The following is a 22,792-nucleotide window of genomic DNA, read 5'->3' on the forward strand; positions in this document are numbered from 1 at the left end:
TAAGTTTCTGGTCAATGGTGACCCCCAGGATGTTGATGGTGGGGGATACGGCGATGGTAATGCCATTGAATGTCAAGGGGTGGTGGTTAGACTCTCGCTTGTTGGAGATAGTCATTGCCTGGCACTTCTGTGGCGTGAATGTTACCTGCCACTTATCAGGTCGTCCAGGTCTTGTTGAATGCGGGCATGGACTGCTTCATTATCTGAGGAGTTGTGAATGGCGCTGAACACTGTGCAGTCATCAGCGAACATCCCCATTTCTGACCTTATGTTGGAGGGAAGGTAATTGATGAAGCAGCTGAAGATGTTTGGGCCTAGGACACTGCCCTGAGGAACTCCTGCAATGAAGTCCTGGGACTGTGATGATTGACCTTCAACCACCACAACCATCTTCCTTTGTGCTAGGTATGAATCCAGCCAGTGGAACATTTTCCTCCCCAATTCCCATTGACTTCAGTTTTACTAGGGCTTCTTGATGCCACACTCGGTCAAATGCTGCCTTGATGTCAAGGGCAGACACTCTCACCTCACCTCTGGAATTCAGCTCCTTTGTCCATGTTTGGATCAAGGCTGTAATGATGTCAGGAGCAGAGTGGTCTTGGCGGAACCCAAACTGGGCATCAGTGAGCAGGTTATTGGTGAGTAAATGCTGCTTGATAGCACTGTTGATGACACCTTCCATTACTTTGCTGATGATTGAGACTAGACTGATGGGGCGGTAATTGGCCGGGTTGGATTTGTCCTGCTTTTTGTGGACAGGACATGCCTGGGCAGTTTTCCACATTGTCGGATAGATGCCAGTGTTGTAGCTGTACTGGAACTAGAGCTTGGCTAGAGGCGTGGCTAGTTCTGGAGCACAAGTCTTCAGCACGATAACCGGGATGTTGTCAGGGCCCATAGCCTTTGCTGTATCCAGAGCGCTCAGCCGTTTCTTGATATCATGTGGAGTGAATCAAATTGGCGGAAGATTGGCTTCTGTGATGGTGGGGACCTCAGGAGTAGGCCGATATGGATCATCCACTCGGCACTTCTGGCTGAAGATGGTTGCAAATGCTTCAGCCTTGTCTTTTGCACTCATGTGCTGGGCTCCACCATCATTAAGGATGGGGATATTCATGGAGCCTTCTCCTCCTGTTAGTTGTTTAATGGTCCACCACCATTCACGACTGCAGGACTGCAGAGCTTTGATCTGATCCATTGATTGTGGGATGGCTTAGTCCTGTTTATGGCATGCTGCTTCTGCTTTTTAGCATGCATGTAGTCCTGTGTTGCAGCTTCCCCAGGTTGGCACTACATTTTTAGGTATGCCTGGTGCTGCTCCTGGCATGCTCTTCTACACTCCTTATTGAACCAGGGTTGGTCCACTGGCTTGATGATAATGGTAGAGTGAGGGATATGCTGGGCCATGAGGTTACAGATTGTGGTGGAATACAATTCTGCTGCTGCTGATGGCCCACAGCGCCTCATGGATGCCCAGTTTTGAGCTGCTAGATCTGTTCTGAATCTATCTCATTTAGCACGGTGGTAGTGCCACACATAATGGTGTCCTCAGTGTGAAGACAGGACTTCACAATGTCTCCACAATGACTGTGCGGTGGTCACTGCTACCAATAGATGGACAGAGGCATCTGCGACAGATAGATTGGTGAGGACGAGGTTGGTTCTCTCACCACCTATCGCAGGCCCAGATTGGCAGTTATGTCCTACAGGACTCGGCCGCTCGGTTGGCTCATTGAGGTCCCCCACCGGAGTACAGTCTGTGCCCTTGCTACTCTCAGTGCTTCTTCCAAGTGGTGGTCAACATGGAGGAGTACCGATTCATCAGCTGAGGGAGGGCAATAAGGTGGTAATCAGCAAAAGGTTTCCTTGCCTATGCTTGAGCTTCATGAGGTCCAGAGTCAATGTTGAGGACTCCCAGGGCCACTCCTTCCTGACTGTATACCACTGTGCCATCACCCCTGGTGGGTCTGCCCTGCCAGTGAGACCGGACATACCCAGGGATGGTGATGGAGGAGTTTGGAGCATTGGCTGAAAGCTATGATTCTGAGTATGACTAGGTCAGGCTGTTGCTTGACTAGTCTCTGGGACAGCTCTCCCAATTTTGGCATAAGTCGCCAGATGTTGGCGAGGAGGGCTTTGCAAGGTCAACTGGGCTGAGTGTGCTATTGTCGTGTCCGTAGCCGGTGCTAAGGTGGTCCATCCAGTTTCATTCTTCTTGTGTTGTGTAGCGGTTTGTTACAACTGAGTGGCTTGCTAGACCATTTCAGAGGGCAGTTAAGAGTCAACCACATTGCTGTGGGTCTGGAGGCACATATAGGCCAGAGCAGGAAAGGACGGCAGATTTCCTTCCCTAAAGGACAATCCGATAGTTTCATGGTTACCATTACTGGTACTAGCTTATTTTTATTCCAGATTTATTTAATTAACTTAATTTAAATTTCCCAGCTGCAGTGGTGGGATTTCAACTCGCATCTCTGGTTCATTAGTCCAGGCCTCTGGATTACTAGCCCAGTGACATTACCACTATGCTACCATTCCCGCTATGCACTAACACGCAATATATGTGCCCTTACACGCGTTAGGCCAATACATACAATCACCCTCAGTTGATCAATCCCAGTTGATTGTAGGTCAATGGGTCCGATTCCTCCGGCAGGATCCTGTCTTCCTCTTGGCTGTGTTTCCCGTCTGTGTCCAGAGTTCAGAATTCATTCCTTTTAAAGGGTCTCTGTGTGCATGATCATACACTGATCTGCTCAGAGATGATTTGGTTCGCAAACTCTTAGGTCACCTTACATTGTGTTCTGGTTCCTTGATTATCTGCCTTGTTTGCTGTTTCCACAAAGTTCAACTAGGCCAGGCTGTTTACATAGCTTGAAGGTTTTCACCAGTCTTGTAGGCTTATGATGGTTAAAGAAAAATATGATTTCATGCAATCCTGCCACGTCTCCTTACAGCACCTCCAGGAAGACATCCAAGGTGGTTCAGAGTGAGCTGAAACAGCATCCTGTCAGCCTTAAATGTCTAATTTCTCTTATTATGCCTCCTATTGTCTCATGTTAATATAACTATCTCCTGTTTTCCATTTAAGCACTTTGCTGATGATTCTACTTCCTGTCTTACGTGTATGTTTTTCTCCTTTCCCTTATTGTTCCTTTTTAAATGCTGTTCAGCAGAACTGTAAGAAATTACAGATGAAGAGTCTACACCTGAAACATTAACTTATCTGGTCTCACCACCATTTTTGTTTTTGTTTCAGGTTTCCAGCAGCTGCAGATTTCTGCTTTTTGCTCACGCTAGTTAGAGACTTGGCTCCACACTACTCACACGTTGGCCTCCACTCTCGATTACCAATGCCAGCTCCCCAGCAGCTGATATATCGACTCAGGTTTGTGCAGGCACAATGTCAGGTTGATTCCAACATCAGATTAAAAGGAAGCTGAAACACTGCAGCTGGCCATTTAACAGAAGGATAAAGGCTATAATTACACTGCCGTTTTTCATGTTCAAATGGACAGATCATTTTTTTTAAATCCACATCCTCATTATTCTTAAAAGTCTGGTGACAACAGTTAAGGCATGAGGATGTAATCTTTCATCCACTGATTTTAAGGTGTGTGAGATCCAAGAGATTACAAAATGGGTGAAAATCAATCTTATGAAGAGAATTGACAAAAGTTCACAAAATGTTACTCAAAGAGGCCTGAAACCTCATTTTAATAAGCATTAAATTATACAAAAAAAGTGCAAAAAGCAGCTATTCAAATAAATATAAACAGTAAACTAGACCAAACTCCTGCCCTTCAAATACAGAAATAATAGTTTACACTTGCGCTAGAAATAGATAGTGGAGCCAATTTCCCTGGCCTATCCTGACTCTGGACAGGCACAGTCAGAGAAAGTGTGCTGTGCCTGTCCAGGCTGAGCTGCACCCAAATTTGGTGGGCCAGATCATTAACATGATCACACTCTTGCATGGGGTTGTCCCCAGGCAGAACCTAGTACCAGGAATCGGGACAGAAACGAGTGCAATTGCAGGCCTGAGGGTCAACTGCCAGCCTGGGGGACCTTCCAACTACTGCTGGAAACCCTATGGTTTGAGGGGGATTCAGGCACAAGGCACAAGCTTCCATGCACCTCATTAAAGTGGGTGCTTTGGTCGTAGGAAGAATAGATTTAGGAGGGCTGGGAACAACCGTCCTACTTCATTTCAATACTCATGTTTGGCCTGCGCCTATTGAAGGTGCAGACCCTGCTCTGCCCATTTGTGAAATCCCTGGCTCAATGTAAAGAGGGAAGAGACCCAGCATAATGGGTCTCTACCCACTTTTTTCAAACTTTTGTGCCAGGACAGTAGGCGTTCCTTGGGGCAGAGGTCAGGTAAAACAGCCCCAGCATCTGTAATATTTCACCTGAAGCTTCACCAGTAACCACAATTGATAGTTCCTCCCTAGTGACACTACTAGGAAACACAAGCTGGTGGCTGTCTTAAACATCCTGGAGAAAATGCATTTTGAAAAATCTTGTTTAGAAGGACATTTCATGCCAAACTAGATAACTATTTGAATTGCAGTTCATTAAGAAAGCACGTAATTATATGAAAGACTAATTGTAAAAATAAACACAATGCATGACCAGGTGCTTTTCTCTAAAGACTCTTTACACTCAATATACTAATATGAAAATACCATTATGATTTTCTTACTTAGAGATTTAAAGTTTTTTTTTTATATAATGTTTTAATTTCTGACAATTGTGAAAGCAGTTTTGGGTCAACTGCTGGAAACTGCATTGAAATTGCTCAAGGTAATTTTGTGCCAAGGACTCCAAGTCAGAAAGAGAATAGTTTTTCAGTCTTCACTGTCGGAGTTGCAATAGACTCCAGGGACAGTGTTCCAACTAGTCCCTTCAACTTAATTAGGTATAAAACTTCATCCACTGAAGAGATAATTTTGGCTTTGGACTGAATGTTCAGCTTGCACTGTTAGCAGACCAGGTACCAGTCTGTATGGCTAACTTCATCAAAACAAGAGAGAAATCAAGTCTGACACAGTATCGACTGACTGCAATTTCAAGAGGGATTTCATAATAATCAGGGGAGAAACAATGTGCCATATGGAGGGTGCTAAATTTGATGAAAAGTAATACAGAAGACTTTGGTTTATCCGGAGGTTAACTGTCCGGAATGCTCGAGCCACCGGCAAAAATCAGGAGCCATTGTGTTAGGTTTTTTTTCTTTTCGTTGCTTTTTTTTCCACCAGTCAGGCTCTGCAAGGTCTCGCTGAAGCTGTTGCTAAGCTACAGAGACGCTTGCAAGGTACGGCCAACTGTTTAGAAGCTGTTGCTAAGCAACAGGGTTTGTTGCCAGATACGGAGCTCAAAATCTCCGTATGCTTCAACATTAGCGCTGGTTTGTCCAGCAGTTTTGATGGGACGGCAACAGCTCGGTCCCGTCGGTGCCAGATAGCACAAAGTTTCCTGTATTTCGAGTAGAGACCTTTCATCAGAACAGGATGTCTATCTAAAACAGTAACTTATATTTTTGCTTTTCAGGTGCTGATGTAACTTGCGTTTTAATTTCAGATTTCCAGCATTTTCCTTTTTACCTCTACTAGATAATGAAAGGCTTGAGGATTAAATGAGGGAAAAGGTTTTGAGCAGCTAATAACATCACGCATATACATATTCGTGTTGTAAATCTAATTCTGGGACCAAGGTATGATAAAATTCTTCTGTAAATTCATAAATTGCTTGTGTATCTTTTTATCATCTCTATTTTAAGACTTTGGATTTTGGACCACAGGCTTTGTTGCAGTTGCATTAGATAAAATTAAGTGATTCCAGTTGACAGTCTTGAGAAAGTTTTATGTCCCAATGAAGAGCATAGCTGCTCACAGCAGTGTCAAATCAGATTAAATTAACAGCAAAGTGAATTCATATAAAACAAGAAAACTACATTGTCTAACAGGATAAACAGATTTATTACAGTACATCTGAAATTCAATAACTTAACAGGATCAATGATAATTTGATCAATAAAGCAAACCATTCAGAATGATTATGTTTCACGTCCCCACTGCAAGAAAATAATGTATTGTACATATTAAAATATATATGGCATTAGAGTTTATGCAAAGTTTGAAAAGGTCAGGAAGCAATGTGGTAGTTATTTTTAAATATTACAATAAGACTAATTTGAAGAGACACTGAACTCTTAGAATTCAATGATCACATCTTTATGTTCAGTAGGTACTGGGGAGCGTTTAGCATTTTCACTTCAGTGTGTACAATTCTGAGCACCGTGTATTTGTTCCAGGAATAAACAAATTTGACCCAGATGCTAAATCCCTGCAGGTTAGACCGATAAGAACACCATAAAAAAAACTTTCATGTGGAAGATTTGGAATTCTCAATGATGTACAACTCTGCACATCCCAGCACGTTTATAATTACAAAATCTGTAGGATTCGCTCAACTCTTTTTCCATATGGTTATATATGGCAAAGACAATATTAGGGTTGATAAGAGTTTGAATCCATCCCATTCACTCTTCTGAACAGATATGCTTCCTTTAACCAACAAAAAGTAAGCAAAGAGCAGAAATGCATTTTACATTGTTTGATAGAAGGTAAGAGTTGCTACTGAAAATATATGCACTCAGGTGGACCAGAAACAGAGCTAATTGGTCACTTTATACTTAGAATGGCCCAGATATTATTTCCTTTTTTTTATATATATACTGCTACTGTAAAATGCAATTTGCTTGTAAAAATGCAAAATTTGAGCAGGATTTACATGCATATTTTGGTGTTTGGTTATTTACCATAACTTTCAATAAACATTCATTTACTTCAGTGTCAAGGAGACAGTGGTTCATGCACTTTATCAATAGTCCTAATATTACAAGTATTATATTTATTTTCTTTACAGAAAATGAAACTATAAATTACTCAAATAAGGGATACAACCCTTTTCAATGTTAGTAATATTTTCTTCGGTTTTAATCTCTGTATCCAAGTTCAATAGCAAATAGACTCATGTTTCGAGGTCAGATCAGTAGCCCATGCCATGCTACACATCAAAATTTATAATGAAGCTTGAAAGGAATTGCTCCTAATCACAAGGCTACACCATAACAGGATATGGTAGCAGAGTATATCCATGCCATTTTGTTTATATTTCTACCATAATTTCACAAAAGTAGTTCTCCAGTATATTATTCATTCCCCCAGTATATTATTCATTCCCCCCTCTGCTGAAGGTAGAGTACATTTCCATGGGCGCTTGGTTTTATCTTCACCCGATGCCCACAGACACACAAAGGGTCACTGAATAGTAATGTCCCACTGCAGCCCTATCCAAAATTGGAGATCAAATCTGAGACTTTCCTGGTCTGTATCTCAGTACCATACCATGCAGTGCATTTATTAAACTTCATTAATTTTTGGGTTGAAGGCCCAATAAGTCTTACTCTGCCCCATGGATATTGCCTACTAAATACGCATTATCCTGCAGTTCTACAAAATGCATACTAACAGGTGCACTTATAACTGCTTGTGGTTCACATTTTTAAAAACTCCCTATTAACTAGTGAAACAGGTACTATCTTAGCCATCAGTCAGCCGTTTTGCAACTGTCCAAGAATTAGAATCCTTGGCACATCCAGAATGTTTGCCAACATAGGGTAAATTAGAATATTTTCATGAAATTAGGGTAGTTCAAATCTGTCAAAACTCAGTGTAATCCCATTTGGTAGAGTAGTGCTGAATCAGTCTGACAAGAATGTCACCTCACACAGAAATAACTAATTGCTGCAATTGTGAGGAATATATTTCCATCAACAAAAGCTGTGAACAGAAAACAAGATGGCAAATTGATGACATTCTACATTGCTGCTTCAATATGTTTTGCCAGAGTAGGATACAATTTCACACCTACCATATTACACACAGGAAGTTAATAACCTCAGTCATGCAAACATGCAGAGAGGAGAGATGAAGAGACACACATGCAGATTCTGAACCCGGGACCATGGATAGCTCAGCAAGTCCACAGAAGGGAGGGGGGGGAAACACTCAGAAAACTAAAAATCACAGGACAACATACAAACTTAAGACCTCAAAACATTGCTTGCTGGAATGCTGACAAGCAAAACTAACTAAATAAAGAGTCATTAAATGCTAGCATTAAATTTAAATCTGGTCTTTAAAGAGGTTTTTTACTTAGCACAATAACATTTTATTTGTTTGATGTCTCCTGAATTTTTTCTTTGGAATAACAAGCATTAAATGTGGTATTTTTGCAGCATTTGAAACACATTTAGGCCTTTTACGTATTGCTTTCACATAAGTATGCATACGGACAAGAAAATTCTTAGCTTATTAGCACTGTTCTTAATCAGTTACAGTTAACCAGTTATCTACATCTACTCATAATACCTCCGGGACTGGCTCATGGTTTGTATCTTGCACATCTATGGAGACTACAGTTTCAATGACACATTCTTCTGCTTGACAGAGGGATTCTGGAATTCTAGTACGGTTATCGCCAGACACTTCCACTGAAGCACCATAGAGGGAATCGTGAACATCATTCCGACTACTGCATTCCGTCCTCCCACTAAAATTTGGTTCATCCTCTGCAGCTTCCAGCTGCCTTACTGAATTGAGATACTGCTGTATAAGGCTGCTGTCCTGTTCACTATTAGAGTTCTCCTTACTGCATTGTATGTGGCTGGAATCTAGGGCTTCTGGTTCCCCAAGCTCCTTAGTCAGACACTCATTGTCTTCTTTCACAATTTCACAGGAGGCTTCTACAACTGTGCTTGTGCTCCCTTCTGAGGAACTCTGACAAGAATTCAGGGAATCTTTGAGACAATTGTCGGTGATGTCTGAAGACTGAAAGCCAGAATCAGGAAATTCTTGCAATGAACATTCCAAGTGAGTATCTTGTCTAGAAGGGGGGCTCAGGTGGCTATTCAAGAGAAAGGACTGTGGTGTGCATTCAGAAGGATGAATAAACATATGTTGTGGGAGAGTGGGTTCTTTTGTGTCAGAGTGCAGTACTACATTCTGTGTCTGAGTCATGGACATCTGCCACTCCTGGAGGCTCCGAACCTGCATCAAAAATGAAAGAAACCACACTGAAAAAAAAACAGGCTAAAACCTTTCTAAATACATTATTGAAGTCCATGAGGTGTAATGCATACATATCTTTTGTAAACTTATTCATCTGCATTCACTTACATAAATGGGCTGAATTTTAACACCCAAAAACAGGGGTTGGGGTCAGGTCAGATGTTAAAATTTTTAAAATTTGAAACCCGACCACAACCCACCTCTAACCCACTCCCAAGAGGTGGGTGATGCGCCATCAATTACTCAAAAGACTGAGGTTAAGCGAGTAACAACCAGGCTTTTATTAACTGAAGAATGAAGGTCTAGTCTCGAGTGGTCGACCCGTCCAGAATACTAAGGGACTGGGAGGTAGTCACTTATATACCTGGAATAGTGGGAGGAGTCAGCCGAGGCATGTCCAGACCTGTACGTAGTGGAATACACATACACATACAGACAGGTATAACAGTGGTTTACCACATTCACCCCTTGTTTAAAAATGAGTCCGGCGGGGTGAAGTGTATTTAAAAGTTCGTATATTGGAATCTCTCCGGAGGTCTTGTCTGCCGCTGTGATCGACGTGGCGACGGCAGGGGTGGTGGAGCTTCCGGCGTCGCGTCCCGTGTAGGCTGGGGCACTGGAGTGTAGTCCTCGTGGGTGACGGTCCAAGGCGAGCCGGCTGCTGGGGTTGGATATCGGGTCGTGGGGGGTGGTAATGGGTAGTGGGTTACAGCGGTCCCCGAGGGTGTCGTTGGGGGGGGGGGGGTGGGGGGAGGTGGTAATGGGTAGTGGGTTACAGCGGTCCCCGAGGGTGTGAGGTCTCGTATGGAGACTGTGTCCTCCCGCCCGTCCGGGTACGCAATGTAAGCGTACTGGGGGTTGGCGTGGAGGAGGTTGACCCTCTCGACCAGGGGGTCCGTTTTATTGGTCCTCACGTGTCTTCTCAGTAGTACCGGCCCTGGGGACGTCAGCCATGGCGGTAACGCTGTCCCCGATGTGGACTTCCTTGGGAAGACAAACATTTTCTCGTGAGGGGTGGCATTGGTGGCAGTGCAGAGCAGTGACCGAATCGAGTGGAGCGCATCGGGGAGCACCTCCTGCCAGCGGGAGGTCGGAAGGCCCCTAGACTTTAAGGCTAGTAGGGCGGCCTTCCAAACTGTTGCATTCTCTCTTTCCACCTGTCCGTTCCCCCGGGGGTTGTAACTGGTGGTCCTGCTTGTGGCTATACCCCTAGCGAGCAGGTACTGGCGGAGTTCGTCGCTCATAAACGATGAGCCCCGGTCGCTATGGATATAGCTGGGGAAACCGAACAGGGTGAAGAGGCTGTTCAGACATTTAATGACCGTGACACTGGTCATGTCCGGGCAGGGGATAGCGAACGGGAAATGGGAGTACTCGTCAATGATGTTGAGGAAGTACACATTGCGGTCGGAGGAGGGGAGAGGCCCTTTAAAATCGACGCTCAGGCGTTCGAAAGGGCGAGTGGCTTTTATCAGGTGGGCTCTGTCTGGTCTATAAAAGTGCGGTTTGCACTCAGCGCAGACTTGGCAGTTCTTGGTCATGGTCCTGACCTCCTCAATGGAGTAAGGCAGGTTGCGGGCCTTGATGAAGTGGAAGAACCTGGTGACCCCCGGGTGGCAGAGGTCATTGTGGAGGGCCCTCAGCCTATCGATCTGCGCGCTGGCGCAGGTGCCACACAATAGGGCATCTGGGGGTTCATTGAGCTTCCCAGGCCGGTACAAGATCTCGTAATTGTAGGTGGAAAGTTCGATTCTCCACCTCAAGATCTTGTCATTTTTGATTTTGCCCCTCTGCTTGTTGTTGAACATAAAAGCAACTGAACGCTGGTCAGTGAGCAGGGTAAATCGTTTTCCGGCCAGGTAGTGCCTCCAATGACGCACAGCCTCCACAATAGCCTGGGCCTCCTTCTCGACCGCGGAGTGTCTGGTCTCCGGGCCCTGGAGGGTTCGTGAGAAGAATGCCACAGGTCTCCCCGCCTGATTAAGGGTGGCGGCCAGAGCGAAGTCGGACGCATCGCTTTCCACCTGGAAGGGGATGGATTCGTCCACTGCGTGCATGGTGGCTTTGGCAATGTCCTCCTTGATACGGTGGAAGGCCGAGCGGGCCTCTGCCATCAGGGGAAAAGAGGTGGATTTGATCAGCGGACGGGCTTTGTCTGCATAGTAGGGGACCCACTGGGCGTAGTAGGAAAAAAACCCTAGGCACCTCTTCAGAGCTTTTAGGCAGTGGGGCAGTGGGAGTTCCATAAGGGGACACATCCGGTCCGGGTCGGGACCGATGACCCCGTGTTCCACAACACAGCCAAGGATGGCGAGGCGGTCTGTGCGGAATATGCACTTCTCCTTGTTATATGTCAGGTTCAGGAGTTGGGCGGTGCGGAGCAATTTCTCGAGGTTTGCGTCATGGTCCTGCAAGTCATGGCCGCAGATGGTCACATTGTCTAGGTAGGGGAAAGTGGCCTGCAGCGCGTTTTGATCGACCATCCGGTCCATCTCCCTTTGGAAGACGGAGACCCCGTTGGTAACGCCAAAGGGAACCCTAAGGAAGTACACAATGAGTGGTAGGACCCTAGGAAGTACAGAGGGTCAGAGGGACCTTGGTGTACATGTACATAGATCCCTGAAGGCAGCGGAACAGGTAGATAAGGTGGTTAAAAAGGCATATGGGATACTTGCCTTCATTAGCCGAGGCATAGAATATAAGAGCAGGGAGGTTATGATGGAACTGTACAAAACGCTGGTGAGGCCACAGCTGGAGTACTGTGTGCAGTTCTGGTCGCCTCACTATAGGAAGGATGTGATTGCTTTGGAGAGGGTGCAGAGAAGATTCACCAGGATGTTACCTGGGATGGAGCGCCTCAGCTATGAAGAGAGGCTGGACAGGCTGGGGTTGTTTTCCTTGGAGCAAAGAAGGCTGAGGGGGGACCTGATTGAGGTGTACAAAATGATGAGGGGCATAAATAGGGTAGACAAAGAGGAACTTTTCCCCTTAGTAGGGGGGTCAATAACAAGGGGGCATAGATTCAGGGTAAGGGGCAGGAGATTTAGAGGGGATTTGAGGAGGAACTTTTTCACCCAGAGGGTGGTTGGAATGTGGAACTCAATGCCTGAAAGGGTGGTAGAGGCAGGAACCCTCACAACATTCAAGAAGCATTTGGATGAGCACTTGAAATGCCATTGCATACAAGGCTATGGACCAAATGCTGGAAAATGGGATTAGACTGGACAGGGATGGATGGGCGGCGCAGACACGATGGGCCGAAGGGCCTCTTTCTGTGCTGTAAAACTCTATGACTCTATGACTGAAGTGATAGAGGCGGCCGTTTGCCTCAAAAGCAGTATACTGGCGGTCTTCGGGGGCGGATGGGGAGCTGGTGGTACGCTGATTTCAGGTCAATGGTCGAAAAGACGCGGTACTGCGCGATCTGGTTGACCATGTCAGCTATGCGGGGGAGTGGGTAGGCGTCCAGCAGGGTGTAGCGGTTTATTGTTTGGCTGTAGTCGATGACCAGGCGTTGTTTCTCGCCGGTCTTTACGACCACAACCTGGGCTCGCCAGGGGCTGGAGCTGCCCTCAATAATCCCCTCCTTCAGGAGCCGCTCCACTTCGGTTTTGATGAAAACCCTGTCCCCGGCACTGTATCGCCTGCTCTTTGTGGCGATGGGCTTACAGTCGGGGGTGAGGTTAGCAAACAGTGGGGGGGGTGGGACTCTTGAGTGTGGAGAGGTTGCATCTGGTGCGCGGCGGGCAATTTGGAGGCTGCTGGCTGCGGACTGTGAGTGGGGGGAGGGAGCCACCGTACGCCATCGTAACGCTTTTGAGGTGGCACTGGAAATCCAACCCCAGTAGAACGGCAGCGCAAAGTTGGGGCAGGACCAGGAGTTTAAAATTATTGAACACAGTCCCGTCTACTACTAGTGTCACCACGCAGTAGCCGCCAATGTCCGCTGACTGGGACTCGGCGGCCATAGAAATCCGCTGGTGCGCAGGCAGGACTGGGAGAGAGCAACGCCGCACCGTGTCGGGGTGGATGAAGCTCTCTGTGCTCCCGGAGTCAAAAAGGCAGTTTATTGCATGGCCGTTTACCTTAACGTCCATTTTGGACCGAGCTAGTTGGTGCGGTCTCGTTTGGTCCAGCGTAACAGAGGCCAGCGTAGGGGTCGGTGTGTCGCTGCGGGTATCAGATGTGGGGGGGGGGGGGGGGGTTGGTGGCCTGCTGCGTCCCGGCTGGTGTCCAAGATGGCGGCGTCCATGATTCCCATGTGGCTGGAGTCGTCCAAGATGGCTGCTGCTGCAGTGGTTCGCACATGGCTGGGGAGGCCCAAGATGGCGGCCCGCACGCGGCGCTGTTGGGGGCCCAAGATGGCGGCTTGCACGGCCCACACGCGGCGCTGCTGGCGTTCGGGGTGGCTTTGGCCTTGCAGACACTAGCGTAGTGTCCCTTTTTCCCGCAGCCCGAGCAGGTCGCATTCTTCACCAGGCAGCGCACTCTGGGGTGTTTGGCCTGGCCACAGAAGTAGCATTTCTGGCCTTGGGATACTGCTGTCTGGCTTTGGGACACTGCTGCGGTGGTTGGGCCATTGTTGGGCTGTGGCTGGGGTGGCGCGGTGCTATGGGGCTGTCCTACCGTGTCCCAGGTTGTCGTTCCCCGCGGCGAGCAGGCATCCATGCCCCGGTAGGCTGCGTCCAGCGTTAGTGCGATTTCGGAGGCTTTGTCGAGGGTGAGGTCACTCTGCTCCAGCAGTCGCTGTCGGGTGTAGTTGGACCTGTGGCCCGCTACGAAGGCATCCCGGATCAGTTCCTCCGTGTACTTAGTGGACGTTACCGCCTTACACCCACAGGCCCGGCCAAGCACGGACAGTGCTTGGAGGTATTCCTCAGTCGATTCCCCAGGTTGTTGCTTGCGACTCCCCAGGAGGTGCCTGGCGTAAACTTCGTTCACAGGGCGCGTGTACTGGGTCTTGAGGAGCTGGAGGGCGGCTGTGTACGAGGTCGCGTCCCGGATGACTGAGTACACTCGGTGGTTCACCTTGGAGATCAGGACAGACAGTTTGTTCGCATCCGTTACGACCGCAGTGGAGGCAGTCAGGAATGCCTCGAAGCACATGAGCCAGTGAGCAAACTTGGTGGAAGCGTCCGCTTCCCGACTGTCCAGGTCCAGGCATGCTGGTGTGAGGATCTTCTCCATTATAAAAAATTTAGTTAATAAAATTGATGCGCCATCAATTACTCAAAAGACTGAGGTTAAGCGAGTAACAACCAGGCTTTTATTAACTAAAGAATGAAGGTCTAGTCTCGAGTGGTCGACCCGTCCAGAATACTAAGGGACTGGGAGGTAGTCACTTATATACCTGGAATAGTGGGAGGAGTCAGCCGAGGCATGTCCAGACCTGTACCTAGTGGAATACACATACGCATACAGACAGGTATAACAGTGGTTTACCACAGTGGGTTGGTAATTTAAATATTTTAATGAGGCTGGCAGTCTCTGATTTAACCTTTGCTGGTTTTACACTGGCCAGCCAAGTTTCCCGGGTCTCGGGCAACCCGGCAGCTGAAGGGAGGCGAGGACAGCTTCAGGGAGTGGCAAGTGCCTTTACAGCACAGCTTGTGGGCCAGGAGCAGGAGTGCTTCCACCCAACCCCCCAAGCTCCCCCCACCCAGTCAGGGATCGGAATTTCCCTGCGCACCAACCCCCCACCCCGCCCCGGGGCCGGGGTTGGGGATTGGACCTACCTGTTCATCAGGCTGACTTCCAGGCGGGGAAGTTGTCAAGTACAAAAGACGCATGCTGTGGAGTTAAAATTCCACAGCATGCGAGGAAACCCGGACTTGCGGGTTTCCCGTCCAAAACTCCACTCCCCTGCCTACATAACCTGCACCTTGTTAATATCCAGGCCATTCTGTTTACAAAGTCTCAAGCACTAGGAAATATTACAAAATGTTCCTTAAAACTTATTTATGTTGCCAATCTTACATAATGTTTAAGGTTCTGGTTGGCAGATTGCACTCCAATGTAAAATGCGCCACAGTTGTCAATCTCAGATTTCCTATGGACTCCCTAGGATACATTTTCTGCTCAAGCCTTTTGCTGGGTATTAGTCAGGCAGTGTGTTACAATTACCCATCCCACCATTAGTCTGCTGACCCTTCCTGATATTATGGGGTAAGCTTTATTTAACTAAACGTGGCCAACCTTTGACCCATATTGGGCCTGGTAAGTGGCCACATATAGGTGCAAATACATCAGTAGCCTTTACAAGGACTTCTAATATTTTAATGTACTAGTTGAACTCCTGCAGCGTTGCACATGGGGAGTTGACACACAAGTAATGTTTTCAGGTGAAGCAGGGTTAGAGGCTGGAGACTAATTGGACCAGAGCAAGTAGATAGAATTCAGTCCCCATTTTAAAGTCATGCATGCTCTCTTTTTTATATTTCCATTATAAATTCCTATGTCCACATTTACTTCCTATGTCAACTTGTCACACAGTAATAGTACCCTCCTCCCAGTGGTGCAGCAGATTATAGAAGAACACAACAGTAAATGGGTAAAAGATCAATTAGGAAATAAACTAATTGATGTGGAGAAGGTTTAATGTTTCACCAGCAGAAAAGAGGCATTCAAAATTGTCCATCAAATGAAGGGGATCACAAATGTGCTAGTCAACTTGTCAGACCCCGAGTTGATGGACTGTTGCAATGGGATGGCAGGTGTAGCGGATGACTGATCAGTGTTGAGGGGGGTTAGGGAGTTTGGGGGCCAGGTCAGCAGGGTCCATTGTGCTGCACTGGCTGGGAGGCGAGCTGATGGGGAGCGGTATGGAATTTTTACAATGTCAAAAATTGTTAGATAGCTGGGTTGGGTGGAAGCAAGTCTCAGAGGTGGAGAGGGCAATAAATTATGGAAACTGTTACATTTGATTTTAATCTTTATTACATACTTTCCTATACCAATATGGCTGTTGGCTCAAAAATGTAGGCTGCTCCACAGTGACACTGGTAGCCAGATACTGCAACTGAATGCAGACTAAAGCAAATTTTTAAGTATGAACTCTCAACATAGTACTTGACAGTTATTGTTTTAGCAGCTAATGTTATGTGGTTTCTGTTGAGTCTGTGTTTTCAAATGCAGTTATACTGAATAACAGGACACAGACTACAGAAGTAAGTAAACATGTCTTTAGTGATTGAGGGTCAGGGCTGAACTGAGATACACTTTGCTCCGCAGGGTTTATATACCGGTGTGGTCACCACCGGTACTACAATGTACAGGAGCCATCAAAAAGTAGTCCATCACCTTAAGGTATCCTCTTAAGGTAGTACAGGTTACATACACTACAGTTTCCATTGAAAACTATTATCACAGCAACATCTGCAGGTGTAACTGATACTGCAAGTAAATGTCGACAGTTGTTCCCATCGTCAGAACCTGGCATAGGAGTTTTAAATGCAATTTCCAGTAGCTCTCTACGTACAAGCTTCTAACTGAGGGGCAAAAGTGCTACCACTGAACCAAGCAGGTGGCCATTAAACATGCTGCTAACCTTCACAATCATTTTAGGTTCCTCTGTTCTACATTTGGCTTCTTATAATGTATTCAGTTTTATAGTTGCTTTTTGCACTTCCTCTGCATGTTCAAGTTCCATGTCAGATAAAATATACAGAATTCTATAGTGAACACAGTATCTTTTAACTACTAGATATGCTTTTTCTTAAGCTTCAGTACTACACAGGTCCTTTCTCAAAGAAGCATTAATAGTGGATAAGTCTAAACATTTACTATTTTATTGATGTGGAGATGCCGGTGTCGGACTGGGGTGGACAAATGTGAGAAGTCACAACACCAGGTTATAGTCCAACAGCTTTATTTGAAATCACAAGCTTTCGGAGCGCTGCTCCTTCGTCAGGTGAAGTGGAGAGATGCATAAAGACACAGCTTATATAGTCACAGAACACTGCCAGATGATTACAGGTAATCTTTCTAACTGCCCTTTATCACACCTCGGCAGAGAGATAATCACAGCAATCAAAGGTGTGAATGGTGTCCAAACAGGTCAGTCAGGAAAACATTACATCAAAGAGCAATGAGGTGGGGTCAAATGTTGCAGCTGCTGGGGTCAGTATGAAAAACAAAAGGACAAGCAAAATTCAATAAAAAAAAAAAAAAAAAAAAAATTCTGCTGGAAATCACAGCAGGTCTGGCCGTATCAGTGTAGAGAGAACAAGCCAGGATGGTGTGACTAGAAGTGAGGCAGGTACGGGGATCAAGGAGGTAGTGTTGGAGGAGCCACAGCCCTTGCACTTGTCCAACAGGTTCGAGGCTCTTACTCCCTGTGAGGATGGGAACAGGGACTGCGGGGAGGATGAGCAACCTGGCCACAGCACCGTGGAGCGGGGGGCCATTCAAATGGGGGGAGTTAAAAGAAATGTTGTAGTGGTAGGGGATAGTATCGTTAGGGGGATAGATAGAGTTCTCTGCAGCCGAGAGCAAGAGTCCCGAAGGCTGTGTTGCTTGCCCGGTGCCAGGGTTAAGGACATCTCCTCTGGACTGGAGAGAAACTTGGAGTGGGAGGGGGAGGTTCCAGTTGTCGTGGTCCATGTTGGTACCAACGACATAGATAGGACAAGGAAGGAGGTTCTGCTGAGGGAGTTTGAGCAGCTAGGGGCCAAATTAAAAAGCAGAACCACAAGGGTAATAATCTCTGGATTATTACCTGAGCCACGAGCGAATTTGGCTAGGACAAATAAAATTAGAGAGTTAAATGTGTGGCTCAAAGACTGGTGTGGGAGAAATGGGTTTTGCTTCCTGGGACACTGGCACCAGTACTGGGGCAGGAGGGAGCTGTTCCGTTGGGACGGGCTTCACTTGGCCAGTGCTGGGACTAGAGTCCTGGCGGATCATATAACTAGGGCTGTAGAGAGGGCTTTAAACTAACTAGTGGGGGGGAGGTTCCTAGAGAGCAAATAATACAAATGACAACAGAGAAGGTCATAGACTTAGGTAGCAGTGGGGAAATTAAAAACCAGAGCATGTCAGGAAGGGGCAGAAGGTATGGAGTAAAAGGTAAAGTAATAAAAAGGGCAAAAGCAGGAACTAAGTGTCACAAAACATCTTTGAAAGTTCTCTATCTGAATGCACGTAGCATTCGTAACAAAATAGATGAGTTAATGGCACAAATAACTACATATGGGTATGATCTTGTGGCCATTACAGAAACATGGCTGCAGGGTGACAATGCCTGGGAATTAAACATACCAGGTTATTTAACGATCAGGAAGGACAGGCAGGAAGGAAGGGGAGGTGGGGTGGCTATGTTAATAAAGGAAGGAATCACTGAAATACAGAGAAATGATATTGAGTCAAAAGATTAGGACAATGAAACAGTTTGGGTGGAGGTAAGGAATAATAAGGGGAAAAAAACACTAGTGGGCGTAGTCTATAGGCCTCCGAACTGTGGCAACTCTGTTGGACGGATTATCAATCAGGAAATAGTTGAGGCTTGTAATAAGGGAACATCTATAATTATGGGGGATTTTAACTATCATATTAATTGGACAAATCAAATTGGGCAGGGCTGCCTTGAGGATGAGTTCATTGAGTGTATTAGGGATGGGTTTCTTGAGCAGTATGTAACTGAACCGACCAGGGGGCAGGCAACCTTAGATCTGGTCCTGTGTAACGAGACAGGATTAATTAAAAATGTCCTAGTAAAGGATCCCCTTGGAATGAGTGACCATAACATGGTTGAATTCCATATTCAATTAGAGGGTGAGAAGGTTGGATCTCAAACAAGCGTGCTAAGCTTGAATAAAGGAGACTATGAAGGTATGAGAGCGGAATTGAGTAGAGTGGATTGGGAAAATAGATTAAAGGGTAAGACGATACATGATCAGTGGTGTACATTTAAGGAGTTATTTTACAACTTCCAAAAAATATATATTCCACTGAGAAGAAAAGGGTGTAAAAGAAAAGACAGCCATCCGTGGCTAAGTAAAGAAATTAAGGATAGTATTCAACTAAAAACAAGGGCATATAAGGTAGCCAAATCTAGTGGGAGGATAGAGGATTGGGAAAACTTTAAAAGACAACAAAAAATAACAAAAAGATTGATTAAGAAAGGGAAGATAGATTATGAAAGTAAATTAGCAAAAAATATAAAAACAGATAGTAAGAGTTTTTATAGTTATATAAAAAGAAAAAGGGTGGCTAAAGTAAATGTTGGTCCCTTAGTGGATGAGACCGGGAAATTAATGGTGGGAAATATGGAGATGGCAAAAACACAATGAATATTTTACATCAGTCTTTACAGTAGAAGACACTAAGAATATCCCAACACTGGACAAACAGGGGGCTAAAGGGGGGGGAGGAGCTAAACACGATCAAAATCACTAAGGAAGTGGTACTCGGTAAAATAATGGGACTCAAGGCGGATAAATCACCTGGACCTGATGGCTTACATCCTAGGGTCTTGAGGGAAGTGGCGGTAGGGATTGTGGATGCATTGGTAATAATTTTCCAAAACTCCCTGGACTCGGCAATGGTCCCGGCAGACTGGAAAACTGCTAATGTAACACCCTTATTTAAAAAGGGCAGTAGACAGAAGGCTGGAAACTATAGACCGGTTAGCCTAACATCTGTGGTAGGTAAAATTTTGGAGTCCATTATTAAGGAGACAGTAACAGGACATTTGGATAATCATAATTTAATAGGACAAAGTCAGCATGGTTTTATGAAGGGGAAGTCATGTTTGACAAATTTGCTGGAGTTCTTTGAGGAAGTAACATACAGGGTGGATAAAGGGGAACCAGTGGACGTAGTGTATTTAGACTACCAAAAGGCATTTGACAAGGTGCCACACAAAAGATTATTGCTTAAGATAAAAAAATCACGGGATTGGGGGTAATATTCTGGCATGGATAGAGGATTGGCTATCTAACAGAAGGCAGAGAGTTGGGATAAATGGTTCATTCTCAGACTGGCAATGAGTAACTAGTGGTGTTCCGCAGGGGTCAGCGCTGGGTCCCCAACTCTTTACAATCTATATTAACGATTTGGAGGAGGGGACCGAGTGTAACATATCAAAGTTTGCAGATGATACTAAGATGGGAGGGAAAGTAGTGAGTGAGGAGGACATAAAACACCTGCAAGGGGACATAGACAGGCTAAGTAAGTGGGCAAAGATTTGGCAGATGGAATACAATACTGGAAAGTGTGAGGTTATGCACTTTGGCAGGAAAAATCGTAGAGCAAGCTATTATCTTAATGGCAAGAAACTGGAAAGTACTGAAGTACAAAGGGATCTGGGGGTCCTGGTGCACGAAACTCAAAAGGTTAGTATGCAGGTGCAGCAAGTGATTAAGAAGGCCAATGGAATGTTGGCTTTCATTGCTAGGGGGATAGAATATAAAAATAGGGAGGTATTGCTTCAGTTGTACAAGGTATTGGTGAGACCGCACCTGGAATACTGCGTACAATTTTGGTGTCCATACTTAAGAAAGGACATACAGGTAGACTATCCTTTATCCGAAAACCTCGGGACCAGCCGAGGTTTCGGATAAAGGAAAATTTCGGATTTCGGAAGGTGGGTCGGCGGGGGTGTCAGCGGGGGTCCGCGGGGGGGTCGTGCGCACGACTTACGCTGACGCTCAGCGTAAGTCAGTCGGGGTCGGCGGGGGTCGGGGCCGGCGAGGTCCGCGGGGGGGGGGGGGGTCGGCGGTTGTCGGGGCTGGCGGGGTCGGCGGTTGTCGGGGCGGGTCGGCGGTTGTCGGGGCTGGCGGGGTCGGCGGTTGTCGGGGCCGCGGGGGGGGGGTCGGCGGTTGTCGGGGTCGGCGGTTGTCGGGGCCGGCGGGGTCCGCGGGGGGGTCGGCGGTTGTCGGGGCTGGCGGGGGCCGCGGAGGGGTCAGCGGTTGTCGGGGCTGGCGGGGGCCGCGGGGGGGGGCGGGGGGGGGGTGGTCGGCGGGGGGTCGTGCGCACAACTTACCCTTTATCCGAACTTCCGAAACCGGAACCCTCTAAAAACCAAAGGTTTTTTCGTTCGTACGCACGACTTACGCTGAACGAAAAAACCTTCGGTTTTTAGAGGGTTTCGGTTTTCGGAAGTCCGGATAAAGGGTAGTCTACCTGTACTTGCTCTCGAGTCAGTACAAAGAAGGTTCACTCGGTTAATCCCGGGGATGAGGGGATGGACATATGAGGAGAGGTTGAGTAGATTGGGACTCTACTCATTGGAGTTCAGAAGAATGAGAGGCGATCTTATTGAAACATATAAGATTGTGAAGGGGTTGGATCGGGTGGATGCGGGGAAGATGTTCCCGATGATGGGTGAAACTAGAACTAGGGGGCATAGTCTTAGAATAAGGGGCTGCTCTTTCAAAACTGAGATGAGGAGGAACTACTTCACTCAGAGGGTGGTAGGTCCATGGAATATGCTGCCCCAAAAAACTGTAGAAGCTACATCATTACATAAATTTAAAACAGAAATAGACAGTTTCCTAGAAGTAAAGGGAATTAAGGGTTACGGGGAGCGGGCAGGAATTTGGACATGAGTCTAGGTTCGGATCGGTCATGGCCCTGTGGGTAGCCTGATCCTGCTGCTATTTCGTGTGTCTAATTCTGTTAGATGCAGGAGATGGTTCTGTGATAGTGGATTGGCAGTTAGGATCAGATCAGCCATGATCTTATTGAATGGCGGAGCAGGCTCGAGGGGCCGATTGGCCTACTCCTGCTCCTATTTCTTATGTTCTTACAAGCCAATGACGACTCAAGTCTGGATGACTATACGTCAGGTGGGGTTACATGTAGCGTGACATTGCTGTGATTATCTCTCTGCCGAGGTGTGATAAAGGGCAGTTAGAAAGATTACCTGTAATCATCTGGCAGTGTTCTGTGACAATATATGCTGTGTCTATAGGCATCTTTTCACTGCACCTGACGAAGGAGCAGCGCTCCGAAAGCTTCTACTATTTTATTGATACTTCTTTGATTATTGCTGCTATGAACTCCCCTTTTTTGTTCCTCCTAAACTCTAAATTGTATATGGTGTTCTTCCTGAATCATTCTATTGAAATTAAGACTCACTGCACTGTCTCTCACTGTAACATTTCTTTCCCCCAAGTCTTCAATACAGGAAACTCTCTTTTATCCAGCACCGACGGGACCGCCGTGGTGCTGGTTGATCAAAAAGTCCGGATTACAGAGAGGTACACTTACCAAGGTACGAGAGCCCCGTACACGGCCACAGGTGCAGGAGCCCCGGTTACACGGCACTTGTGCAGGAGTCCTGGTTACACGGCCACAGATCCAGGAGTCCCTGTTGCACGGCCACAGGTGCAGGAACCCCGGTTACACGGCCACAGATCCAGGAACCCCGGTTACACGGCCACTAATATATAGTAAAATTTACCAGAACCTACTCCTGAATTTTGCCGGTTAAAAGAGAGTTTCCTGTACTGCGCAATTCCTCACCTCCTCAGTTTTCTCTTATTCCTATACTCTACAGGTTTTTAAAACTTAAGCTTGGCACCACCTAATTCTTGATTTGCCTCAATACCTTTCCTATGCTTCACAATTTTGTTATGTACAGTATGCCATGGCCCTTCATCTACATTTCTCAATTTCAAAAAATACATACCTTACAATGGAAACAGATTCAC

General features: G+C 46.4%; 1 protein-coding gene across 1 annotated transcript in view; it reads right to left on the reverse strand.

Moving 5' to 3' along the window:
* Window positions 1-3,687: 3,687 nt before the first annotated feature.
* The window catches only part of cep97 (centrosomal protein 97), a 70,675-nt gene continuing 51,570 nt past the window's right edge, over window positions 3,688-22,792 (reverse strand). The window contains exon 11 of the mRNA XM_086006933.1: window positions 3,688-9,116. Coding sequence (XP_085863059.1) covers window positions 8,430-9,116 — 687 coding nt within the window. The 3' untranslated portion in view covers window positions 3,688-8,429. The remainder of the gene's footprint in view (window positions 9,117-22,792) is intronic.

Source organism: Somniosus microcephalus, chromosome 14 (assembly GCF_052327205.1).
Source record: "Somniosus microcephalus isolate GS21.2 chromosome 14, FLI_Smic_1.0, whole genome shotgun sequence".
Taxonomy (NCBI): Eukaryota; Metazoa; Chordata; class Chondrichthyes; order Squaliformes; family Somniosidae; genus Somniosus; species Somniosus microcephalus.